General features: G+C 39.3%; 1 protein-coding gene across 1 annotated transcript in view; it reads left to right on the top strand.

Annotated features, from left to right (window-relative positions):
• The window catches only part of pfdn1 (prefoldin subunit 1), a 93,335-nt gene that overhangs the window by 13,841 nt on the left and 52,953 nt on the right, over positions 1–26,541 (top strand). Inside the window, exon 3 of the mRNA XM_060836794.1 lies at positions 7,792–7,876. Coding sequence (XP_060692777.1) covers positions 7,792–7,876 — 85 coding nt within the window. The remainder of the gene's footprint in view (positions 1–7,791; positions 7,877–26,541) is intronic.

Genomic DNA, 26,541 nt, shown 5'->3' with positions numbered 1-26,541 from the left:
TTTTTTTCCCCTTGTCTTGCTATGGGGACTGGTCTATGGGCTGTGTATATATTTTCCCTTGTGGACATTCAGAGCATGAGGATTTGGTGATTGCTGGTTTCCAAAAGCTTGCTCAAGTGTAGTCTTGTAGCGCTGTACTAATAGTTGTACAGATTTTATGTTCAATTTTCCAAAACTAAGAATATTTGCTGTTAACTTTGTATTTTTTACCCTTTTCCACAAATTGAAAGTTGCAACAGTGTAAGATAGGAATTCTCCAGTAGGATTCATTGAGGAAATTGTCTAAACAGTTTTAAGGTCTACCCACCTTGACATTTCAACATTTTCTAATTTTAAAACAAAATTCAACGTGATATTTTAAACAAAATCAACGTGATTACTGGTGAATGTTTGCTCTTCCTCTTCATTTTTCTCACATGCAAGTGCTTGTGGCCTGGCCAGGACAGGCTGCAGGGTTGGTTTGCGGTGCAGACTTTTGATTGCTAATACTTCTCTGCCTGCTCTTTGAACTTTCTAGCATGGATTGGAAGATTTGATCTACATTTGGAGCTAGCAGAGACACATGGTGCAATGCACCTTGTGAGAGGTGGAACCATGAATGTCACTTACCTAGTGAAATGAAATTTCTCGTGATTTCCCAAGAGTAGAAGATTCCAAGCTGCATTTCTTGTTACAGGGTCTGGAGGAGCATTTGGTTAACAACTTCATCCCATTGACCTAGGCCACCAGTATGAGCAATAGTGAATCTCCATACTCAAAGGTGTCTCTTTCCTTGGGAATCCCACTGCTGTTGACCAGGAGTCTGGGGCAGCCGGTGATGTGTCAAGCCAGAGTCCTCTGCCACCAAGTTTACCAATGCAGTAAATAGCAATTTTCATACTTCATAAAAATCTAACCATAGAAGTAGCAAATCACATTCATAAATCTGATATTCTATGATCAAACAGTATAAATGGGTGCATGATTCCAACAACATCTAGGGATATTGTGTTGATTTCAAATATTCTCAGGTGTACCAGATCACGGTTCCCAGCATCACAGATGCCAGTGTTCAGCCAATTTGAATCACTACATGTGATATCAAGAGAAGGGTGGAGGTACTGCAAAGACCATGGGCCCACACCCTTAGCCAAACTGTTCCTGTGGCATCTACCCAATAATGTGAAAAATTGGCCAGCTATGTCTTGTTCACACACAGCTGAACAAATCAAACGCAGCCAATTATTATCCCATCAGTCTGCCATCCATCATCAGTAATGTGATAGAAGGTGACATAAACAGAATAGAGGATTCCAAGCTGCAATTGGCGTTACAGGGTCTGGAGGAGCATTTGATTAACAACTTCATCCCATTGACCTAGGCCACCAGTATGAGCAATGATGAATCTCCATACCCAAAGGTGTCAAGCAGCCCTCCCTTCACAATAACCTGCTTACTGATGTCCAGTTTGGGTTTTACAAAGGCCGCTCAACTCCTGACCTGATTACAGCCTTAATTCAAATATGTACATAAGAGATAAATACCAAACATGTGGTGAGAGTGACTGCCCTTGACATCAAGGCTGTATTTGACCAAATATGGCATCAAGGAGCCCGAGCATAACTGGAGTCACTGGGAATTGAGGAAAACCTTTCATGGTTGGAAAGGTGGCACAAAGGAAAATGTTGGAGATCACACCGCGTTTCTAGGATATCTCTGCTGGGGTTCGTAGGACATCTAGGCCAAACTGTCATCAGCTGCTTTATCAATGAAGTTCAGTTATCATAAGCTCTGAAGTGGAAATGTTTGCTGATGATTACACAATGTTCGCTACCATTTGCAATGACTCAAATGTTGACACAGTCCATGTCCAAATGTGGCAAGACTTGGGGACGTTTATCCAGGCATAGTTTGCAAGTAACATTTTGTGCCACAAAAATATTGGAACAATTAATTTCTATGAGAGAGTGTCTAGGCATTGTCCCTTGCCACTTAGTGACATTCCCATAGCTGAATCTCTGACTATTGACATTTGTTGGCCAGAAAGTGAACTGGACTAGCATGTAAATGCAGTGGAGTCATAGAGATGTACAGCATGGAAACAGACCCTTCAGTCCAACCTGTCCATGCTGACCAGATATCCCAACCCAATCTAGTCCCATCTACCAGCACCCGGCCCATATCCCTCCAAACCCTTCCTATTCGTATAGCCATGCAAATGCCTCTTAAATGTTGCAATTGTACCAGCCTCCACCACTTCCTCTGGCAGCTCATTCCATACACATACCACCCTCTATGTGAAAAAGGTGCCCCTTAGGTCTCTTTTATATCTTTCCCCTCTCACCCTAAACCTATGCACTCTAGTTCTGGACTCCCCGACCCCAGGGAAAAGACTTTGTCTGTTTATCATATCCATGTCCCTCATAATTTTGTAAGCCTCTATAAGGTCACCCCTCAACCTCTGTTCCAGGGAAAACAGCTAGCTCCAGCCTGTTCAGCCTCTCCTGAATAGCTCAAATCCTCCAACCCTGGCAACATCCTTGTAAATCTTTTCTGAACCCTTTCAAGTTTTACAACACTTTTCCGAAAGGAAGGAGACCAGAATTGCACGCAACATTCTAACAGTGGCCTAACCAATGTCCTGTACAGCCGCAACATGACTTCCCAACTCCTGTACTCAGTACTCTGACGAATAAAAGAAAGCATACCAAATGCCGCCTTCACTATCCTATCTACCTGCAACTCCACTTTCAAGGAGCTATGAACCTGCACTTCAAGGTCTCTTTGGTTAGCAACACTCTCTAGGACCTTACCATTAAGTGTATGAGTCCTGCTAAGATTTGCTTTCCCAAAATGCAGCACGTCATTTATCCAAATTAAATTCCATCTGCCACTTCTCTGCCCATTGACCCATCTAATCAAGGACCTGTTTTAATCTGAGGTAACCTTCTTCGCTGTCCACTAAACCTCCACTTTTGGTGTCATCTGCAAACTTACCTACTGTACCTCTTATGCTCACATCCAAATCATTTGTGTAAATGACAAAAAGTAGTGAACCCAGCACCGATCCTTGTGGCACTCCACTGGTCACAGGCCTCCGTTCTGAAAAACAACCCTCCAGCACCATCCTCTGTCTTCTACCTTTGAACCAGTTCTGTATCCAAATGGCTAGTTCTCCCTGTGTTCCGTGAGATCTAACCTTGCTAACCAGTCTCCCATGGGGAACCTTGTTGAATGCCTTACTGAAATCCATATAGAACGCATTTACCACTCTTCCCTCATCAGTTCTCTTTGTTACTTCCTTCAAAAAACTCAGTCAAGTTTGTGAGACATGATTTCCCACACACAAAGCCATGTTGACTATCCCTAATCAGTCCTTCCCTTTCCAAATACACGTACATCCTGTCCCTCAGGATTCCCTCCAACAACTTGTCCACCACTGACGTCAGGCTCACTGGTCTATAGTTCCCTGGCTTGTCCTTACCACCCTTCTTAAACAGCAGCACCACGTTAGCCGACCTCCAGTCTTCCGGCACCTCACCTCATCAATGATACAAATATCTCAGCAAGAGGCCCAGCAATCACTTCTCTGGCTTCCTACAGGGTTCTAGGGTACACCTGATCAGGTTCTGGGGATTTATCCACCTTTGAGTTTCAAGACATCCAGCACTTCCTCCTCTGTAATATGGGCATTTTGCCAAGTGTCACCATCTATTTCCCTACAATTTCCATATTCTTTTCCACAGTAAATACTCATGCAAAATACAAAAGCTACAAAAGCACTTGAGGGCTAGGAATCCTCTTCTCCTGAATCCGTAAGCCTTTATATCATTTAAAGATACCAGCCAAGAATCTGATGGAATACTTCCCTGAATGAGTGCAGCTCCAACAATATGAAACAATCTTGACACTATCCTGGACAACCCAGCCCACTTGGTAAATGCCACATCAATAAAGCACTACTGGTGTTTGCTAGCATCAGTGTGAACCATCTACAAGATGCACAGCTAAAGGTCATCAAGGTTCCTTAGCACCTTATAAGCCCATGACCACTAGCATCTCTTAAAGACAAAGGCACCAGACACATGGCAACAGCACCACCTGCAAGTTCTTGTCCATGCCACTCACCATTTTGACTTGGAAAGACATTGCTGTTCCTTCAGGGTCATTGGGTCAAAATCCTGGAACTCCTTCCCAACAACATTTGTGGTTCTACCTACAGCACATGGACTGCAGTGATTCAAGGAGGCAGTTTGCTTTCTTTCTGACAGTAGACAAGCAGGAGGCTGGGAGAACACCACAAGCCAGGCAGCATCAGAGAGCTGTGGGATACTTATTGAGATGCTTTCTCAAGATGTGAAAGAACCTTCAAGATTTCATAAGAGCAGGCAAATCTTGGGGTAGTAAGAAGTAGGACTGAGATTGTCACAAATCTTTATTCTTTATACTGTTAAATCAGTAGTGCTTCCGTGATTAATTATGTATGCACACAGCTTTTTGTTTTATTCAAAAATGTGATATCATGTGGCATAGTTCTGTCAGTTAATAACTGGGAGTTCAGATTTCACTTTAAATGTTAATGATCCCCAACAGGATCACCATAATAATCTTTGACTATTCCAAACAAATTCTCTGAATTACAGAATGTCTTAATGAAGATAATGTTGTAGATATAGATTTTTAAAGACATTTTTAAAGAAGACATTTGATAAAACTGATTTTGAAAGGAGAAGTACGGGATTAAAAGGATGATAACTTGTGTGTAATTTACTGAGGATTTGGAGATAGAGAGCAGTGATTGTCAAGACTTTTCTGACTGCGGACAAGGATGTTGTGGGGCAGCCCAGGACTCTTTGTCGGGACCAAAGTAAAATTCAGAAAGTACTAAAAATATTCAGCAGATCAAGTAACATTTTGAAGCAAGGAACTGAAGTTCCTTTTCAGGCTAATCTTCAATTTGTCTGCAGATGGAATTAGAATGAGAAGTGCTAAGTCCAGCAGGGTTGGGAATGGTTTTATTTGACAATTAAGTGTCCAAAGTCAGATGTCTTTTGGAGTTTAGTTTATTTCAGGTAATGGTAATGTGAAGGGTCTAGGAGTTTTGAAGAGGTGAATGAAAACTAAATTGCAATTAATGCAATGATCACCTATTTGCAGAATTGTTATAGTGCAGGCGGAGGCCATTCGGCCCATCGTGCCTGCACTGGCTCTATTACCTAGTGCCAATCTCCTGTCTCATCCCCACATCTCTATACACCATATTTATCCGTGTCATCCATTGCCTTCTTGAATGACTCAATTGAATCAGCCTCCACCCACATTTCCAGACTGTGCATTTCATGCTGTGTGATGCATAAAAATGTTTTATTCTCACATCAGCTTTATTTGTTTGTATATGACTTTAAACCTGTGCCCTGTTGCTCTTGTTCCTTTAGGAATAGCTTTTCCCTTTCAAGGCTATCTAGTCCATTCGTGATTTTGAAAATCTCCATCAAATTTCCTATCTACCTTTTCCGGTCCTAAGAAGAACAATCTCAACTTGTTACATCTATTCTCCTAACTCTAGTTTCTCAATCTTGGAACCATCCTCATAAATCGCTTCTTCACACTCTCCATTGCATTTATGTCATTTCCTATGATATGGTACTCATAACTGTACACAATGACGGGAACATAAAGTTAATTATGGAGAACACAAATAGTGGTGTAACCTGTCTGGATGTGGATGCAACATCAAAGACCTACAACACATAATGTATTAATGTCCTTGTGAGAATGTGATAAATGGATACACATGGTTGATAAACAAAAACAAATCCTATTCTTGTTCACACAGAAGTATTCTTGGCTTGTATATTTCATACTACAGCAAAACAAATTGGATCTTGGGTTGAAAAATAATTCCTGAAGTTAGTATGTTACAATGGATGATAAATAAATATTACTCAAAAGTAACAGTATGCTTATTGCTGGAAATGTGCCAGTGGATTCTAAATCACTTGACTCATCTTGCATGATGATCATGTTTTGTTATAGTGATACTCAGTGAAATTCTTGTACTTGTAATGCAATCCTTTTATGCCACATCCTTTATATTTGAAATAACTTGTGCATGCTATGAATGAATAATTTATTATATTTTAAGCATAGATTTTAACACCATCCATTGTGATGTGTTGAAATAAAACTTAGAAAATGTAAACATTTTGCTTTTCTTTTATTGTATTTTTGGAGGACACCCAACAGCTGCAGTAACATTTTTGTGCTGTGTCCAAACCTAAATTAGAATGTTATATTTTCTTCAGAGTCAACTGCAAAACCAGCTTGCATAAGGTCTACATATGGTCTTGTCATATGTCATATGTGTCTGTGCGACTTTGTGGGGTGTACTTTGTAGTTGTGCTGAGCCATACAGACCAATGATATTCTAGGTTCAATCACTGAGTTACGCTGAAGTAGCTGATCCAGATTGGCTGGCTTGAGTGTTGAATTAGGAGCAGAAAAGGTCAGACCAGGTTTCACCCTAATTTCTCTCCTGTAAGTTCAAAACAAGATCAAGTTTGTTTTTGGTGCCTCACATGGTCAAAAAGATATGTATTTGTTTTGGACAATTGAAGAATTGGACTTGAGGGAGAACCGAGGATTAAGGGAACTCAAACCAATTTTCACCTTTAGAGTATAAATGAGGAAATCAGGGCAAAATAAGGTGGGACTCTAGTGTAGGATTATTTGCATAATAAACTGTGAAAATATGTATTCATTTTGATAGCATACTGTAAATTAAATGAATATGCATAATGTTTTTCAGAATATTGTGTAGCATTTTAATAGATTAAATTGAAATGCCTTGCTGCAGCTAATGTCCTTTTTCCCTTTAGAGAATTTGCCAAACACTTTACAGGCAAGGAAATATAATTCTGATGCCAAATTACAAGTAATTATAACATAGTTTAAAATTTTCACAGTATCACTATAACAAAAGATGATCATCATGCAAGATGAGTCAAGTGATTGAGAATCTGCTGGCACATTTCCAGAAATAAGCGCACTGTTATTTTTTGCTTCTTACTTGTATGTCTGGTCTTTCAATTTTGATTCTTTTGTACACGTGCTTTTAGAAAATTCTTACATATTAGTCAACAAAGACTAAGAACCCTTCATTTGGGTGAAGATAGGTAAAAACTAATCCAGCTTTTTAAGGGTTTGTTGTGGAGTATTGGTGGAACAATCTCCATGGCATTATACTTGTGCTGAGGCATGAATTCTGTGAGTAAATATCTTCAGAAGAAATTTGAGGTAATGTGTCTCAGTCTACAATGTTAATCAGTTTGTCCAGTTGCAACCTGAATTCCAGACAGTACTTCCCATGTCCTGCAGAGTTTAATAAAAACCCACCAAGAAATAAAAGATCAGGTGCATTGTTAAACAGTGGCAGACCTCTAAATGTAAATGCCACGTATAATCTCCTGCAGATCTGACCAAAACAATGTTGATCATTTTTGATTCTTTGTTCAAGTTAGCCCTATAGTTTATTTTTGATGCAAAGAGTTACATATATTACATCAAATCTCTATAACAAATGTAATAAACAATTTGAAAAAAGCACATGCATGTACACACACAGTCCGATACGTGTTTGACAAAGTTACATGTGACTATGTACTCCCAGTTATGGAACTTTGCCACATTTCAGACTGAGCCTAGTGGAGGTCAGGGGACCTTGAAGTATTGGGCTTAATTTATGTTCAGCTCAGACTTTTAACTCTATCCTTGTTATAAATTAAATCATTATGCTTTTTTGATTTTTTTTAGGTTTATTCTTCAGCCAAAAGTTGTAATTCACAATCAGCTCCTTGAAAAACAGAAAATCGCAGAGGAAAAGATCAAAGAACTTGAGGTGTGTTTTAATCGACCATGCTTTTGATGTAGAAGTTGAATTAAGAATGCTGACGTATAACTAACTTTTCAAACTGCATTTCTTGTTGGACTCTACCTGCTGCCTTTGAAAAGCATCCTGTTTTTGTCTGAGTTACCCTTAACTAAATGCTGTCCTTCTTTGGTTATTTAGTTTTCACATGCTGAGGAGAACCCATTACTGCCAAACTTGATATGTGGAACACCAGCTTATTGTTCACTTACTTAGCTAATATTGTTGTGAATGAACACTTTAGCTGAGTAGCAATCAGACATATTACCATTCTATGGCTCCTCTTGCTTCCGAATTCCATTTTTTCAGTTGCTCATGAAGGTTGAGTTCAAAGGTGGATCACACTGGTGCCTTGTTTGATTCTGAATTGCATTTCAAACCTTAGCCACCAAACAGGTAACTTATTTAAAACTGTTATACATTATCCAACTCTACTTTACATCATTTCTACTTTTCATGAAACCCTTACCAATTTCTTTACTTTTTAAAACTTGATTAATCATACAGCTTCTCTTGGTGGCTTGATTTTTGTTTGTTTATAGGCTTTGGGCATTGTGGTAAGGCCAGCAGTTTTTGACCATCCCTAACTTCCTATATCAACTGGGTGGTGAGCTGTCTTTCTGAACTATTGCAATGTGCTTATGGTATTCCTTTGGAGTGAATTTTAGGAATTGACACAGTGAAGTTGGAGAATCTATTGTAAAGTTCAAAGTCTGAATAGTCGGTGACTTAGAAGGACCTTGCAAATAGTTTTGTTGTTCTGATTTACCTTTCTCCTCATTCTTTTAGTTGATAGAATTTGTATGTTTAGATAGAGTTCTCAAAGAAACCTTAGCATCTTGCTGCAAATACACTGTGTAGATGTTTCACTATACAGCCAGAGTGTGCTGATGGTGAACATATTAGGCAGCGAATAGAGTTCAAATCGAAGTGCTTTGTACTATATGCATTCATTCAGTCATAGAGTCAGAGATGTGCATCATGGAAACAGACCCTTCAGTCCAACTCGTCCATGCCGACCAGATATCCTAAATTAATTGAGTCCCATTTGCCAGCAGTTGGCATGTATCCCTCTCAACCCTTCCTATTCATATACCCATCCAGATATCTTTCTAAATTCTGTATTTGTACCAGCCTCTACCACTTCCTCTGGCAGTTCATTCCATACATGTACCACCCTCTGTGTGAAAAAGTTGCCCCTCTTTTATATCTTTCCCCTCTCGCCCTAGTTCTGGACTCCCCGACCCCAGGGAAAAGACTTCTGTCTGTTTATCCTATCCATGAGCTTATCTGTTTTGGTAAGTGGAATGGCAGTGCAGAGTATTTTTAAACTGGTAACATTGTATTGATGTTTACTGGAACCTGGGATTTGCTGTTCATTGGTCATTGAAACCTAATATCCAGGAGGAGCTAGCAATTCAGAAGGCACTAGTAATGTTGGCCTTTAGTGCACAAGAATTTGAGTCTGGTAGTAAAGATGTATTACTTAAAATCTATAGATACTTGGTGAAGCTACACTTGGAGCATTAGACCATTGTGTGCAGTGGTTCCCTTATCACAGGAAGGATATATTTTCAATGAATAATGGTTCACCAGATTAATGTCTCATGTAGAAGGTTTGTCCTTTTGAACAGAGATTGAGGAGACTGTACTCTTTGGAGTTTAGAAGGATGTGAAGTGGTCTCATTGAAACATTTAAAATTCTTAATGATCTACATAGATGCAGAAAGAATGTTTTCCCTAGACACTGGGGGTGTCTAGAACCAGTAACGCAGTCTCAGAATAAGGGTCAAATCATTTGAATCGGGGGACTCAAAACTTAACTGTGTTGAGTTAAGTTTTGAGTCCCCACAAACACTGCCTGACCTGCCACGTCTTTTCAGCAATTTATAATTTTGCTTCTGATTTCCAGCATCCACAATTCTTTTAACTTTTCATTTAAGACTGAGATACGAAGGAATTTCTTCTTTTAGGATGGTGTACCTTTGGAATTCCCTCCCCTACAAAGCTGTGGTAACTCTCAGTAATTGAGTATATTCAAAGTAGAGATCGATAGATTGACATTAAGAAAGCACAGAAATTAGCATTGAGGTAGATTATTTCCCATGATCTAGAATGGAAGAGTAGGCTCAAAGGATTGAATGGTTTTCTCCTGTTGCTTTGTCCCATTAGCTGTCCAGCTATTTTTGGAATGCCTAAATACTATGGGGCTATGAAAATGAGGTTACAAGCTTGTATAATAAACATAGAAAGTAATTCAAGTATAATTGAATATTGAAGAAAATTCAAGAAGCAACTGAGTATATTTCTGGAGAAATTAAACAATGTTGAAACGAAGATAAATACGGTTGATATTCATTGAAAGATACAATCTTGTTGAATATAGCCTTTCTTATTCCTGTTTGCTCTTATGACACCACTTGCAAAAAGTACAACTTTTTCAGTTCTTAGTTATTTAATCTTAACTGTAATTGTAGAGTAATTCCACAATGATTTGCGCTTTATATTTTCTCGTAACATTAGTCACAGTATTTACTGGAATAACTAAAATTCTGGTATAATTAGCTATAAACTGAAACACACTCACAGATGGTTAAAATGTTGATGTCACAATTGTCTTGTCACAATCATCTTACTGAGATAATTGATCTAATTAGAAAATTGAACTTATTTACGTGTTGTTACCACAAGTATTTTGGAAACAACTAATTCAAATGTGTGACATTTCTTTTTGATTTGTGGCTTGCTAAAAAAGAATATTTCACTCTGGGAGAAATAGAAGGATATCAGCTAGTAGTTATGAATACTTCTTTCTCTGTGGTGGTCCCAGTGGCCTACTGCGGAACTGAAATGACAATGCAGAAATAAAGACTTAGACACTATATATAATAATTGTTATGTCCTTGGGATGTTTCGAGGTGCTACACACATAATTTGTTATTTTTAACCTATGACTATGGAAAAGGATATGAAAGATACAGACTGTAGGGAAATAGATGGTGACACCTCGCAGAGGAGGAAGTACTGGATGTCTTGAAACTGGTAAAGGTGGATAAATCCCCAGGACCTGATCAGGTGTACCCGAAAACTCTGTGGTAAGCTAGAGAAGTGATTGCTGGGCCTCTTGCTGAGATATTTGTATCACCAATAGTCACAAGTGAGGTGCTGGAAGACTGGAGGTTGGCTAACATGGTGCCACTGTTTAAGAAGGGTGGTAAGGACAAGCCAGGGAACTATAGACCGATGAGCCTGACGTTGGTGGGCAAAGTTGTTGGAGGGAATCCTGAGGGACAGGATGTACATGAATTTGGAAAGGCAAGGACTGATTAGGGATAGTCAACGTGGCTTTGTGTGTGGGAAATCATGTCTCACAAACTTGATTGAGCGTTTTTGAGGAAGTAACAAACAGGATTGATGAGGGTAGGGCAATAGACGTGATCTATATGGACTTCAGTAGGGCATTCGATAGGATTCCCCATGGGAGATTGATTAGCAAGGTTAGATCTCACGGAATACAAGGAGAACTAGCCATTTGGATACAGAACTGGCTCAAAGATAGAAGACAGAGGGTGGTGGGGGAGAGTTGTTTCTCAGTCTGAAGGCCTGTGACCAGTGGAGTGCCACAAGGATTGGTGCTGGGTCCTCTACTTTTTGTCATTTACATGAATGATTTGGATGCGAGCATAAGAGGTACAGTTAGTAAGTTTGCAGATGACACCAAAATTGGAGTTGTAGTGGACAGTGAAGAAGGTTACCTCAGATTACAACAAGATCTTGATCTTGACCAGATGGGCCAATGGACTGAGGAGTGGCAGATGGAATTTAATTCAGATAAATCAAAGGTGCTGCATTTTGGGAAAGCAAATCTTAGCAGGACTTATGCACTTAATGGTAAGGTCCTGGGGAGTGTTGCTGAACTAAGAGACCTTGGAGTGCAGGTTCATAGCTCCTTGAAAGTGGAGTCGCAGGAAGATAGGATAGTGAAGAAGGTGTTTGGTATGCTTTTCTTTATTGGTCAGAGTATTGAGTACAGGATTTGGGAGGTCATGTTGCGGCTGTACAGGACATTGGTTATGCCACTGTTGGAATATTGCGTGCAATTCTGGTCTCCTTCCTATCGGAAAGATGTTGTGAAACTTGAAAGGTTTCAGAAAAGATTTACAAGGATGTTGCCAGGGTTGGAAGATTTGAGGTATAGGGAGAGGCTGAACAGGCTAGGGCTGTTTTCCCTGGAGCACCAGAGGCTGAGGGGTGACCTTATAGAGGTTCACAAAATTGAGGGGCATGGATAGGGTGAATAGTCAAAGTCTTTCCCCTGGGGTCAGGGAGTCAGAACTAGAGGGCGTAGATTTAGGGTGAGAGGGGAAAGATATATAAGAGACCTACGGGGCAACGTTTTCATGCAGAGGGTGGTACGTGTATGGAATAAGCTGCCAGAGGATGTGGTGGAGGCTAGTACAATTGCAACATTTAAGAGGCATTTGGATGGGTATATGAATAGGAAAGGTTTGGAGGGATATGGGCCGGGTGCTGGTAGGTGGGACTAGATTGGGCTGGGATATCTGGTCAGCATGGATGGGTTGGACCAAAAGGTCTGTTTCTATGATAGTTTTAACCTTGTAAATATAACAACCAATTTCTATATAGCAAAGTCCCAGGATCTATTGATTAGATGAATAATTAGTTAATCTCTGCTTAATACATTGCTAATGGCATAATTTTATGCAGTACACAGGAGAACTCCATGCCCTCCTTCATGTAATTCTATAAAGTAATTCATAAGTACTTGAATTAGTAGGGGATGTGAAATATTCTAAGGCTGTATTTCAAGAAAAGTGAAGAGTTCTCCTTGGATCCTGGTCAGTATTTATCGCTCAACAAACATCACTAATGTTCATTGTTTCTGAACTGAAGTTCATGATGTTTGAAGTTCTTGATTTGCGCTTATGTGAAGGGTTTATCGGGATTCATTTTATTTATACATTTTAGAATTTTGAACATTTTCAGGAATATCTTGTTTAAGCTATTTTGGTGTCAACATTTTGTTGTTTTGTCTTTCCTCTTAGCTCAGATACTTTAATCTATAGTACAAATTTAATTAACTATCTCCATATATTTGCCAAAGTCAGAATTTTCTCGTTGAAGCTGTGTGCATTTTACATTTACAGGTATTGTACTGCAACGTATAGTGGAATCTGTGCCTGACTGAACTACTTTTTGCAACCAGTCTTTTTCCTTTCAGCTATATATTCCACATTTTGTTTCCCAGCTTTATAACTTCTGTTTTTGACAAGCTATCCATCAGTATCAGTAGATTTCTCTCGTGTTATTTCCGGTCTAATATTTTTCTTCATAACCAGTGCTTTGTACGTTCTCAATATTTTGCATTTTCCCCACATCAACCACTTATTTATTATCATAATCCCTAGACAAAGTCTTTTCCCTGGGGTCAGGGAGTCCAGAACTAGAGGGCATAGGTTTAGGGTGAGAGGGGAAAGATATAAAAGAGACCGAAGGGGCAACATTTTCACACAGAGGGTGGTACGTGTATGGAATGAGCTGCCAGAGGTTGTAGTGGAGGCTGGTACAATTGCAACATTTAAAAAGGCATCTGGATGGGTATATGAATAGGAAGGGTTTAGAGGGATATGGGCCAGGTGCTCGCAGGTGGGACTAGATTGGGTTGGGATATCTGATCGGCATGGACGGGTTGGACCAAAGGGTCTGTATCCATGCTGTACATCTCTATGACTCTCTGACTGTATAATTATCTTGAAGCAAATCGCATACAAAGGAATCATCTCCCTTAATTGCAGACTTCATATGAATAGACAGCATTGTAACTTTCCAGGTTCTACAGCAGTTACAAAATACTTATTTTCAAGTAGCACTTGTAATTGAGTGAAGTTTTGCAACCTGATAAAATTTGCTGCTTACTCTTGTGTTTAATTTGATTATAAACTTGATTTGTTGTGCCTGAAATATGTGGGTTGTTAGAGTGCTATTTCTCTGTCAGTTGGCAGGGAATGTTGTCGACATGCTACTCACTAATTGAAAGGCATTACAATGTGAAAATAGGCATGTTTTGCTACAGTATTTAGAACATAGGCAAGACCACATCTGGAGTACTGTGAACAATTTTGTTCTCAAGAAGTAGTTCGAAGTAATTCAGAGAAGGTTCACTTCACTGATGATCTGTAATCTTATGAAGAAGAGTTGCATATGCTTGGTCTGTATATGTTGGCAATGAAACAAATTGAGAAGTTATTTTATTGATACATAGATAATTGTGAGGGGACTTGACAGGTTGGATGCTGAAAAGATGTTTTCCCTTGTGGGAGAGACTAGAATGGAGTGGAGGCAGTTTAAAAATCACATGTTTCCAATTTAGGATGTTGACAAGGAATTTTTTTTCTCTCTGGATTGTGGATTTTGGAGACCTTTCCCTCCCCCCCAACCGAATGCAGTTGAAGTAGGGTCATTGAATATTAATTGAGTAAGGCAGAGGTAGTTAGAAAACCTTGATAGGAAGGGAGTCTGAAATGGGGGTTAATGGGAATGTAGAGCTGAGACCGCAATCAGATTAACTATGGTCGTGTTGACTGGCAGAATAGGCTAAAGGGCAGAATGACATACTCATACTCTTAGTTAGTATGTTTGAATGCTAAAGCTTTTAGTGAAAGGTTGTCCTGGTCAACAGGGAGGTTCTGTATCACACCTGAAATTTTCCTGCCCAACTCCATTGCGATTTAACATAAGACCTGAGAGCACAAAAGTGGCATGGATGTTTTCTCAGCGCTAGGTTTCACCTTTACATTGGTGTTACTTAATTTTTATTTGCATCATTTAATATTTGTTGAATCAACTTAGAGGGCTAAATGTTCTGACACACCTTGTGAATAGCGTGCAATGATGGTTACAGGAGAGTTGAGGGCATTTCCTTTTCTGTGGAAAGAATAGGCTTTTTTTGTTTGACTGAATGTTCGTGTCCAGTGTTGTAACTGCCACACTGAGACGTGTTGCAGTTGCTAACTCAACTGGCCCTCCCTTTTACACATTGTAAAGCATGTTGTCTGCGATCACTCTGTGGGCAGCGAGATGTTGCTGGTGACTCCCAAGCCAGGTAAGGGCCCTGACAGCTAATATCCTGAGATGGACCCTTATTTGGACAGTACTAACATTCACCTTAATGATTCTCAAATTTTCTTATCTTGATTGTGTCCACTATCATTCCCCACACGATACCCAAGATGCCAGATCCTCCTGACTTCCTTGTTGTATGACCTGACCTTTTCTATAACCCAATACTCCCCTTATAACTGACTGACCCTTGCTGGTTATGAGCTTTGGTGCAAAAGGCCATTTTCCTCTCCTCCGTTGTCACTAATTTAAACACTGAAAACTACTGCCCTCACACACAACTTCACAAAGCTGATTCATGCACGCTGTGAACCAGATGTTGTGATAGTCTCATTTGCTAGCGAAGGTAAAAAATGTATTCCACTCATGAGTATCATGGCAAACATATGAACCTGCAATAGGCTAGTGTAAAATTCAGGCTGGAAACACATCTCTGACTTTTATCACTGCAACTGAACTCCTCATTGAGAAATCATAATTTTGTGTTCCAACATGTTAGATCGTGTCACATTTCTGTCTTGTGAGCTGCATCATTCCCTATCCTCAGCATGAGTGCAGAGTGATACTCTGTAGTAATTCCAGTGCGTCTCATTAGAAAATAAATGACAAAATCATTAATGGGCTTGAAATGTAGCAAGTCAACAGAGTATGGATTATTGCACCAGAATTCCTGAAACATCTTGGTCTCTGTATTTGTGCCTAGCTGACTTAGTTCGACACCAGAATGATCGGCTCAGATTAACTCCTGGAGGTGTCGCATATGGCAAAAATTCTTTGCCATATCTCATTTAACTATCTCATTTTCTAAGTTGTAAAGTACAGCACAAACATGATGCACCCCCATGCTTATACATATGTATCTGCATTGATTACTCATCAAAATTTTAATGTAAGTGATGAATAATGGGACACATCAATTTCATCTATTCCAGGAATGCCCAAGAGTATTCTTTTGTGAATTTAATGAACATCATTTTGTGAATCATTATTTACATTGAAAAAGTTTATTATGTGGCTTCTTTTTGAACTCCTTCAAAAAACAAATCTCCCCCAGTTTAGCTTTGGTGATGTTTAGTAGTGTGGTTTAAATTTTAAACATCCTTTCCGTAAACATGATTTGTAGTTTGAATTCGCCACATCATATGGTCGAATGATGTTGTTTACAGAAGCCAGCATCCTGTCAGAGGAAATTATGTTGTGATGACAGTAAAGCTTTTCAGATTTTGGAACAGACCTGAATGTATTTTTTATTTATGATCCCAGCCCAAGTGTGAGAGTGTCCAGTGATTTAGATTATTAGCTAGAACAATATTCAGCATTGTAACTAGTTGTTTCATGAGGCCAAAGTTGTTCCTATATGTAATTTGCTAGTCGTCTTCTCTCCACAATTGCAATTTATTCAGAATACAACGACTGGTGTCCTTACCTGTATCATTATAATCATATAAAACTCTTATTAGTGGCATGGGCTTCAGTGAATAAACTTTTTAAAAAATTCTCTTGTCATGATCCAGATGAAATTACAATTTTTTTTCAAGCTCCGGTTATTAACTGAAAGGTCTTACACCTTAAGAGAATTATTTTACTCTGCAAGAGTTTAAAAAGAATCAAATATTACTAACTTAACACTGTTTTGTAAATGTTTAAATTTTTATGCCGAAAATCTCAACAGGCAAATCTCACCTGCAGTATACATTACAGGATCTTGATTCTTTCTTTCTTTCTTCCTGGGACCAAACCTGCTTGTGCCCCAGATCTAAAGCATTTGTAATTCTGTTTCCCAGACTGTCACTAATTCAACACAAGTTTGGAAGTTTGTGAGGATTCCACTTTCAAACTGTTCCACTAACTTTACTAGACAGATCTGACAAGTTCTTGATGCATTTGGACTTTTCATTTTGAGTATAGGCCCTAGTTTCCATTTCTTTAGATTAGATTAGATTAGATTTACAGTGTGGAAACAGGCCCTTCGGCCCAACAAGTCCACACCGACCCGCCGAAGCGAAACCCACCCATACCCCTACATTTACCCCTTACCTAACACTATGGGCAATTTAGCATGGCCAATTCACCTGACCCGCACATCTTTGGACTGTGGGAGGAAACCGGAGCACCCGGAGGAAACCCACGCTGACACGGGGAGAACGTGCAAACTCCACACAGTCAGTCGCCTGAGTCGGGAATTGAACCCGGGTCTCAGACGCTGTGAGGCAGCAGTGCTAACTGCTGTGTCACCGTGCCGCCCACCACCAGCTAGTGGTTCCGCATTAGGGGGTATGCCTTGACTCCTGATGGCCTCTATGTCTCTTGTTCTGGCAGATATATTTAATGCCTTCTCTGGGCTTTCTAGGCTGATGAACTGTTTTTTTTAAAAAAAAAAGCAACACCAACATTCCTCCCTGTAAACTATCTCCATGGCACTGGCACACCTGAAAAGTCATAGATAAAGGATTGAACAAATGATCTGTTGTTTGAAATTCGATCTGAAAAGTATTTAGATACTTTAAGATCTTCTTGTGTTTGCCCTTTACTTTCAAACCTTTCTTTGTTCTGGGGCTTTCTTAACTATCTTACACTATTGTTATCAAGATAACTGTCAACATTTTTTCTCTATCAAGGAATGGTGTATCTTTTGTTTAGTGTTTTTCTCACGTATTACACTGAGCTTATTAAATAAACCCAGGGTATCTTTGGAATTAGATTTGTTCTATGCCTTATTAACTGGCCTCTAGCGCAGGCTTTTTTTTTCTTGTCTTGTAGTTATAAATTAAATGCCTAACTCAGTCATTTTCCTATAATATATGAATCATAAAACTCCTAGCATTGTTGGTCTCATAAACCTTTTCTTGACCTCATTCCACCATACCCCAACAATCTTTTTAGTTCAGAAGCAAGCAACCTGTTTTTCTTTTTTTGCTAGCCCATCCTTTTACTCTTCCCTCAGCATCTACAATGCAGCCATTGTAGTTCCACATTTGGGAATTTTTTTTGCATTCCCATGCTCTTAGCTGTTTTCAAATACCTGCCAAATTCTCTCCACGTTTTTGTCCTCCCATCCTTTTCTATGCAATGACTTTTTATTGTGTCCTCAAAAGTACTTTGAGGAGTGCCATAAGAGTGCATACTTAATATTATTTATAATTATAATCAGTCTTCACTCTTGGTATTCTTACATTGAGCAAGGGTAACATCGCTCTTCAAAGAAGAAAGGAGACATACAACTCAAGACCATAGACCATTTACCTCATCATTGGAAAATTGCTGGAATCCATAATGAAAGTAGTAGTTGCAGGATATTTAGAAAATCGTAATTAAAAAAAAACAGAGCCAGCATGATTTTTAATAAAAGGAAATAATGTTTGAAAAAAATTATTAATGGTCATTGAAGTGTAACAAACTGGTTAGATAAAGTGGAGCCAGTAAATGTATTTGGATTTACGAAAGACATTAAGTAAGGTGTCACATCAAAGATTACTACACAAGATCTTATGTTGCTGGGGATGATATATTAGCATGGATAGAGCATTGGCTCACTATAGCAAATGGAAGTATAAATAAGTAATTCAAGTTGGTGAACAGAAGCTAATTATCATCTAGGCTGGCACTTCAACTATTTACATATTTTATAAATGATGTAAATGAAAGGACTGAATCCATCGTGGCCAGATTTGCTGACAATATAATGGAAGGAAAGCAAGTTGTATGGAGGACACAATCTGCAAATTGATATGGATAGGTCAAGTAGGCAAGAAAATATTTGGCAGTGTAGTGATTAGAATGACATCAGCCAAGCAGACCTCATAGAATGAATTTCCTTACTGGGGCTGTTAATGTGGTCCAATCAGGTAGCCCTGGCTGACAGATACAAATAGGAGTGTTTCACACAGCATTGCCCTTTGATGTGAAGGGCACTGCTTGTCACAGGCCACTCGGGTGTTTTCCTACTTTCCTGGTGGTGGAAATTGAATAAAGATTTGTACACTTTATGTCTTTCACTGTGTCTCACACCTGCACACACACACCATGGGTGCTGGTGAAAAAAATACGCACTACCGCAGTTAGGCGGTGGTGTGGGGGTTAAGGCAAAAAAAACAATAAATAAATAAATAAACAGATAAATAGGAGTGTCGAAGATTTTGTTCATGCTAGGAGCTGTCTCCGAGCTAGCTGGGTCAGTGTCGTGTACTATGCGTGTGCAAGTAAATGGTGAATTGGTGACTGGATATTGGCCTTCATAGAATTACTTCAGGCAGTTAGAATATAATGTGGGGAAATGTGAGTTTGTCCAGTTTTGTGGTGAATTTGAAAAGCCAAATTTTAATTGTTTGGGGAGAGATTGCAGAATACTATAGAGGGATCTGGATCTCCTTGTCATGAATTGCAAAACATCAGCAATGCAGGCCAGCAAATATTTGAGCAAAAGTAGACTGCTGACCATTTCTCACCAGGAGGAATGTCAGGTAAATGCCAGTATAACTAAGTAGGGAGTTCTTGTTATAACAGTTCAGTGCATTGATATGAGTGTGCACTTTTTGGTCTCCTTACTTAAAGGTGGATATATTTGCATGAGAAGTAGTTCAAATAATGTTAACTAGATTGATCCCTGGAATAAAGTTGTTGCTTTGTGTAAAACTCATGAGACGCATTGTCCAAATGCTTTGTCTTTGTAAAATTTCAATCAACAATATCACCTACTGAGAGTACAGATCAATAGATAAGCATTCAACAGCTAGAATACAGAGCTAATTTCTTTCTGATTTTAGTTTTGTCAAGTTAGAAGACATGTTTCTCTCTTGGGGGCGGAGGGGAGGGGGAGTGGAAATCGAGTGCCAGCAGTTAAATGCTCTGTAAAGAAAGTGTACCGACAAGAAATGGTTTTCTACACTAATGAGCTTTGCCTGTGTCCAAAGATTGTTTTACTTCACAATTTTTGTTTCTTAAAATGGGCATAAAATTAGTAGGAACTCACCATGACATGAAGGTGTGAAGACCGCTTCAAGGAGGAAATCTTCAACTTCAAGCTTGCACATTTTGACTTGCTGGGCTGTAGTTCTTTAAAGGGACCACAATGAGTCAGGAATAACAACAAAAAAAGGACAAGGAAGCAAAAGGGGAAAAACTACAAGAGAAGAGAAGCCAAACCAGTGAAAGAAATAAAAGACTGCATTGTACTCTACTTCTAAACAAAAATGTAAGCCCATTGAGAGAAAAATGAAAGACAAGCATTTATTTGAGGTCTGAGTGGCCAACTGTACATTTCCTGAATTAGTTATTCAAATGTTGTATACTGTTTTACTTAATGGATCAAGTGATAGATGATATCTAAGATAGCTCTGAAACTCTTGTTGCCATTGTGCAATGAGGCACTTCGCACAATTAATATATCTGATCTTTCCTTGGATATCAGAAAGATCAAATAAAAATCTGAAAGATTATTCAAAGACCAGCACAATATCATAATTAACTTTGGGATTAACAGACTCCAACTCCTGATGTACAATACAGCAATCCCAAAGAGACTCATGGTGTCAAGTCAATGAGCGTGTTTTTTTTTCCCAGAGAGGAAATGTCAGAGAAGGGAATTGAGTTGGTTATTGTCTCTACACTAATTAAAACTCTTAGGATAGATCTTTTGGGATGGGACAAAAGCTCTTCTATCGACTTATTACTCTATCAAGTATAGAGCCATAGTAGGAGGTTAACCAAAGTTATGTTATTTTGGTGCAGCCAACACAATTGCCATGGTCACCAAATTACATAAAACCAAACAAATCAAAACAGAGCTGTCACATCTATCCAAAAGCTGTCCAGCTATTCTGGTGTAATGCAAATAGCACCAAGGTGGAAATCTGTTAACAAAGGCCAAAACAGATCCCAAAACAAAACACAGGTGACGAATGAGTCAATATAATGTCAAAGTACTCACAACAAGGAAAGCCTTAAGAAAGCTAAACACAGAAGCACATGTTCTTAGTCAACCAAGCAAAATGCAAATTTCAGAAGAATGACCAATCTTTTAATATTGTTAACCTTACACTACGATGGTTTAAAGCAATGAGAAAATTATATTGCCATTAATATCATATGTTCTGAAAAGGCAGATTAACACATTGAAAGCTTAAACTGATTAGAACATTTTGCAACATGTTACCTGTACAACCTAAAAGACATGTATCTGAGCAAGTGGTGCTCCATGGTAAATCCTATGTAAGACTGGTTAATATCATATAATGAACCACCGGTTTTATTCAAAGGCATGATCACACTGGCTCACCAAAATCTTCTACCTGGTAGATTCCACCTGTCTAGCTGTGGTAGGACTACAGGTTGTTCCGCTATAACATCTGCTTTGTTAACATGAGTTTGGTATAACGTGATTGACTAATTGGGGACACTGTTTATAAAGCGCAAACTTTTAAAATGTGTGTTGGCTGTAACGTGATGGCATCGCCAACACTTTAAGCCCTGTTTCGATAACATGGTTGCACAAGAACGTAACCATTGCATTATAGAAGAACTACCTGTACCATTATATAATATACCAGACCTTGGTGTAGTCACAATTCATGAGATTCAAATTACACCTATTGTGATGTAACCGACTGCTTATAATACGATTGAATTGGTTGAGAACTTCTCAAGGTTGATTTGTTACATTTTGTCCAGAACCAATATGAATAGTTGAAACTGGCAACTACTGAAGATTAGAATGACCGGAGATGCAAAAGACCATTATCTATGGATAGCTTGACAGTATTAATGAAATGCTTGATAAGATTCATTCATATTGGCAATACAGAGGAACTTTGTATATCATGATGTCATTTAGCAGCAAAGTGTTTTTGCTTTGGAATAGAAAAGTGTTGGAGAAACTCAGCAAATGTGGTAGCATCTGAAGAAAAATACTGGACTTGAAATGTTAATTTTCCACAGATAATGCCAGATCTACTGAATTTCTCCTATATTCTGTCTTTGTTTCAGATATCCCATGTCCGTAGTACTTTGCACTCATTTCAGTAAATATATCAAGCAATGCCTGAAGTTGATATGGCTTTATTGAATATAATATCCATTAAAGATTAATTTGAAAAATGTTTGCTGTTTTTTCTCCAGTTATTGAATTTTAAGATCAAAATGAAGTTGTAACCTACTGTTACTTCAATTGTTAAAACATTGATTTAGCTGAAATTATTGCATTACTTATAGCATAGAGGTACTAGGGAATTTACATCTTTATAAATGAAGTGCTGCAAAAGTTTTAAATTTTTATGAATTAGCATGTCAGTTTACAGACTTCCACTTCTGATCAAATTTCAATAACGCAGTATGCACTGAATAACACTACAATTGTGATTGTAATCATCAATTTATTTCACGTTTTAGAAGATTTTTAAAGCTTTTCTTTTAAATCCAGCCCACCCATAGTTATTTGGAGTAAAAGCACAGTTTCTTATATCTGGGAAAGTTTAAATCTTAATTTGCTTAAATTCTTTTAAATCTAATTCTATGATCTACCCATGATAAGAGTCTGTGTTATGTAACATTGCAAATGCTGTTTTCTAGTGCTGGGCTTCCTTAGTTTAATGCTTAAGTCACTGTCTAAAACTGTAATATTTGAAGAGTGCAGCAAGTGATTATTAGGGCTCCTCATAAAGTGGCTGGTTCAGTTCGCATGATCTTTTCTGTACGAAGCTATGCCGAGCACTTAATTTGGCAGACGTGTGCAGAATGAATGACTAAAAATAATCTCCTTTGCGGGGGCTTTAGCCTGGTGGTGGTTACTGATGTAATGCATTGAATGTAGTTCTTTGCAAAAGGGCAGAGGGGAACTCACATTTCTGGTAGGAGTGGCATTTCTTTTAAATTGCTGACGCATTCAGCTGTTTGTATCCGTCTCTTCCAAAAGCTTGGACCCAGAATCTTTTCTCCCAATGATTCCTTTCTGAAGTGCACAAAGCTACCTCTGTATTTGTTTGGACAATTTGCAAATTTTACACAAAGCATTAGTACTTGTGCAAAGTTCTTTTTTTTTTGCTTGGGCCTTCTATTGATTATCTGAAATACGAGGCACAATTGTGCCTAATACTTTGGAACAGTAAAGTCTTTTTCTGATAGAATGTAATGCCTTTTAGGTTGTACAGGCATTGGTATTGTGATTCCTTTTTGTGACGACCTATAATTGTCATTAGCTTCACTAACCTCCTCACCACCCCCCAATGCTACCATCAGACTGAGATAAAATAGGAAACATTTTTTTCCTGTGGTCTAAATTTTCCTGTAGCAGAACAGATGAGATGTGGAATAGTGCAGAGTCATTGCCACTCGTATTTCCTACTAATCCTATCTCAGGTAGATTTTTTTTCCTTCCCCTGAAGAATCTAAGGTAACAAGCTAAATTAATTTTAACAACACAAACAGAAATTGCTGGAAAAACTCAGCAGGCCCAGCAGTACCTGTGGAAAGAAAGCAGAGTTAAACTTTCAGGTCCCGTAACCCTTCCTGAAGAAGATCTATGCTTTTCCAGATCTGCTGAACTTTTCCATCCATTTCTGTTTGTTTCTGATTTCCTGGATCTGCTGTTTTAGTTTTTTATGAATTAATTTTTAAGCAGAGTAAACGAAACATGGGGGCTGCCAGTCGAATTTGTCCCAAAATGCCTGGGGAGGGAAAGATGTCATGCGAGTGTCAAATTAAAGAATTCACCCCCATACATGGAATCAGCAGAATCTCTGAGGCACTGGTTCTCCATTCACAGATTGCTCCCCTCTTGTACAAACATAGGAGAACAGCAGACCTTGATTGGAGGAGCAACGAGGTGAGTGGTGGTAGTACGTAAGTCAGAGCCAGCAATTGCTAGGACCCAGGCTGTCTGAATCGGGAGTTGCTAGGCTGCAGTGCGGGAAGGGAAAACGAAACTTGAAATTGAGGGTAGTGTGGAAAAGTGGGAGTCTGGCAGGTAGAATAAAGAGAAATAATGTAGGAAATGGATGCAGATAGACAAGTTGGAACTGGTCCATCTCGGTCTCCGCAGTACCTGCTCCCAGGAGGAACAATTCCACTCCAGGACATGCCAGAATGCCCTTCTATGTCAGGGACCACAATTTTCCCTCCCACGTGATCAATAATACCCTCCTGCACAATCCTCCTTGAACCCCACCCTTCCAACTGCAACAAGCATAGAACCTCACCTTTCACCTCCCTACTTGCTGGATACAGCGTATTATCCTCTACCATTTCCACCACCTGCAGACTCATCCCACCACCAAGGATATATTCCCCTCCCCATCCCTCTCTGCATTCTGCAGAGACCATTCCCTCTGCAACTCTTTTGTTAGGCTCACCCCGTCTACCAACCCACTCTCCACACCTGGCACCTTCCCTTGCTGCCGCAGGAGGTATAAAACTTGCGTCCACACCTCACCCCTCGCCTCTGTCCAAGACCCTAAAGGATCTTTTCATACCCGGCAGAGATTTTCCTGCACATCCACCTTCCTCATCTACTTTGTTTGTTACTCTCGATGTGGTCTCCTCTATATTGGGGAGACAATACGCCAACCCGTGGAGCATTTCAGGGTACATTTCTGGGACAGACGCACCCAATAGCCCTACTGCCCTGCGGCTAACTATTTCAACTCCCCTTCCCACTCACCCAAAGTCATGCAAGTCCTCAGCTGCCTCCACCGCCAAATCAAAGTCACCTGCCAACTGGAGGAAGAATGTCTCCTCTTCCACCTTGGGACCCTACAATCATATGGCATCAACATTGACTTCACTAGTTTCCAAATATCCCCTCCCTGCATCTCATTCCAGATCCAAATCTCCAATTAGCATTGCCCTCTTGACCTGTCTACCTGTTCATCTTCCCACCTAGCGACTCCACCCTCCCCCGACCTATCACATTTACCCCCATTTACCTGCATCCGTCTCCACCCCCAGCCACTTCCCCACACACCTATTTATCTCTTATCACCCTTCTCTCTCCACATTCCTGATGAAGAACTTACGCCCAAAATGTTGACTCTCCTGCTCTTCAGATGCTGCCTTACCTGCTGTGCTTTTCCAGTGCTACCCTTTTTGACCCTGACTCTCCAGCATCTGCAGTCCTTCCTTTCTCCTGGAAGAGGGAATCTGCAAGGGGATGGTGAGAGAGAGGGAAGTTACAAGAGGAGCTAAGTGAGGCAGGTGAAAGTGGGATGTTATTGGAAGATTGTTAGGACAGTGGGGAATGTAGGAAGCTTTAAGTCCAGGATGGGAGGGAGGCTGCAAGTGGAGGATAGAAGTAGTTAGCAAGTCATTGGAAGGAGGCTGAGGAATGGTAGAATTAGTTCTAAACTGGTCAACAGAATGGCCATAGAAGTAGGTGCCAGGAAAACTTGAAGTTACCAAGGAGTAAATTCCTTGCTCATGTTTATCAAATCTTTGGCTCAAAGCTGATTAAATTCAGGAACCACAATATAGGGAGAAAATGTAGTGCATGCTATTGTAATGAACACTGCGTCAATTCATAATTTAAATATCTGAGATTGAGATCCGAGATGCAGTAAGAAGGGTGGTAACTGATTGACTGAAATCTGACTGCAGTGTGCTGTCTAGCAATTTACAAATGCAATGGAAATGCATTAGCTATGATCTCACCAATCTGTGGGAGGTGTGATTAGTATAATGGTTTTTTTGTGTAGATGTGTCAGTTATTTTAGAGAAAAAAATCTGCTGACTTGTGTGTTGTCTTGTAAATACTGCAGTGTCTAGGAAATTAATGCTTTCTTTGTGTGTTGTGTTTTTAAACTTATTAGAGGGAGTGATGATTATTTAGGATATTGATAAATTTAACTAATTCTGCTTCAGCAAGTCTTCGCATATCCCATGTCAACACAAATTCAAAGCAGACTTAGTACTTGACTGGGGAAGGGGTGCATATTTTGACCCCTGATTTTATGTGTGTGCTTCTTAGCGTGCTGTGGGCTTCACATTTGCAGATTTATGCTTGTATTTTGACTTACTCAGGATTTCTTGCTGCGCCATCAGAGAGCGAAGTCCTTTGGATCTATCTTTTCTTGCTCTTACGTGATTCTTGTGTTTCCATGAAGTTTCTTTGAAAAAAACACTACACATGAATGCTAGAATTAAAAGAATGAAAGCTTACCAAACATCTTAAGCTCAAATAATCCTCTTCTGACCAGATTGATTGATTGTCAGTCCTTATCACAAAAAAATCTGGTTTGATTGTGGTAACTAGGGTCCAAGGTTCCATGCTTAAAGACCTTTGTTTTCTTTTAAGAATCATGCTGTTAGCACTATTTTTCACATTGCTACCAGTGACTCTTCTAAGAATGTCCAAAAGGTCTTTTTTTTGGGAAGACTATTAGGTTTTGAATTTGCAGTTAAGAAAATGGCATTACAAGACCTCTTTCTGCCACGAAGTTGGTAGAAAAGGGAATGAAACATGCAGTACAAAAGGAGCAACAAGTATTTAATGAAATTTCTCGATGTGCAAA

This window comes from Hemiscyllium ocellatum, chromosome 16 (genome assembly GCF_020745735.1).
Source record: "Hemiscyllium ocellatum isolate sHemOce1 chromosome 16, sHemOce1.pat.X.cur, whole genome shotgun sequence".
In the NCBI taxonomy this organism is placed as follows: Eukaryota; Metazoa; Chordata; class Chondrichthyes; order Orectolobiformes; family Hemiscylliidae; genus Hemiscyllium; species Hemiscyllium ocellatum.
The sequence above is the reverse complement of the archived record's forward strand: the minus strand, read 5'-3'. Positions and strand labels throughout refer to the sequence as shown.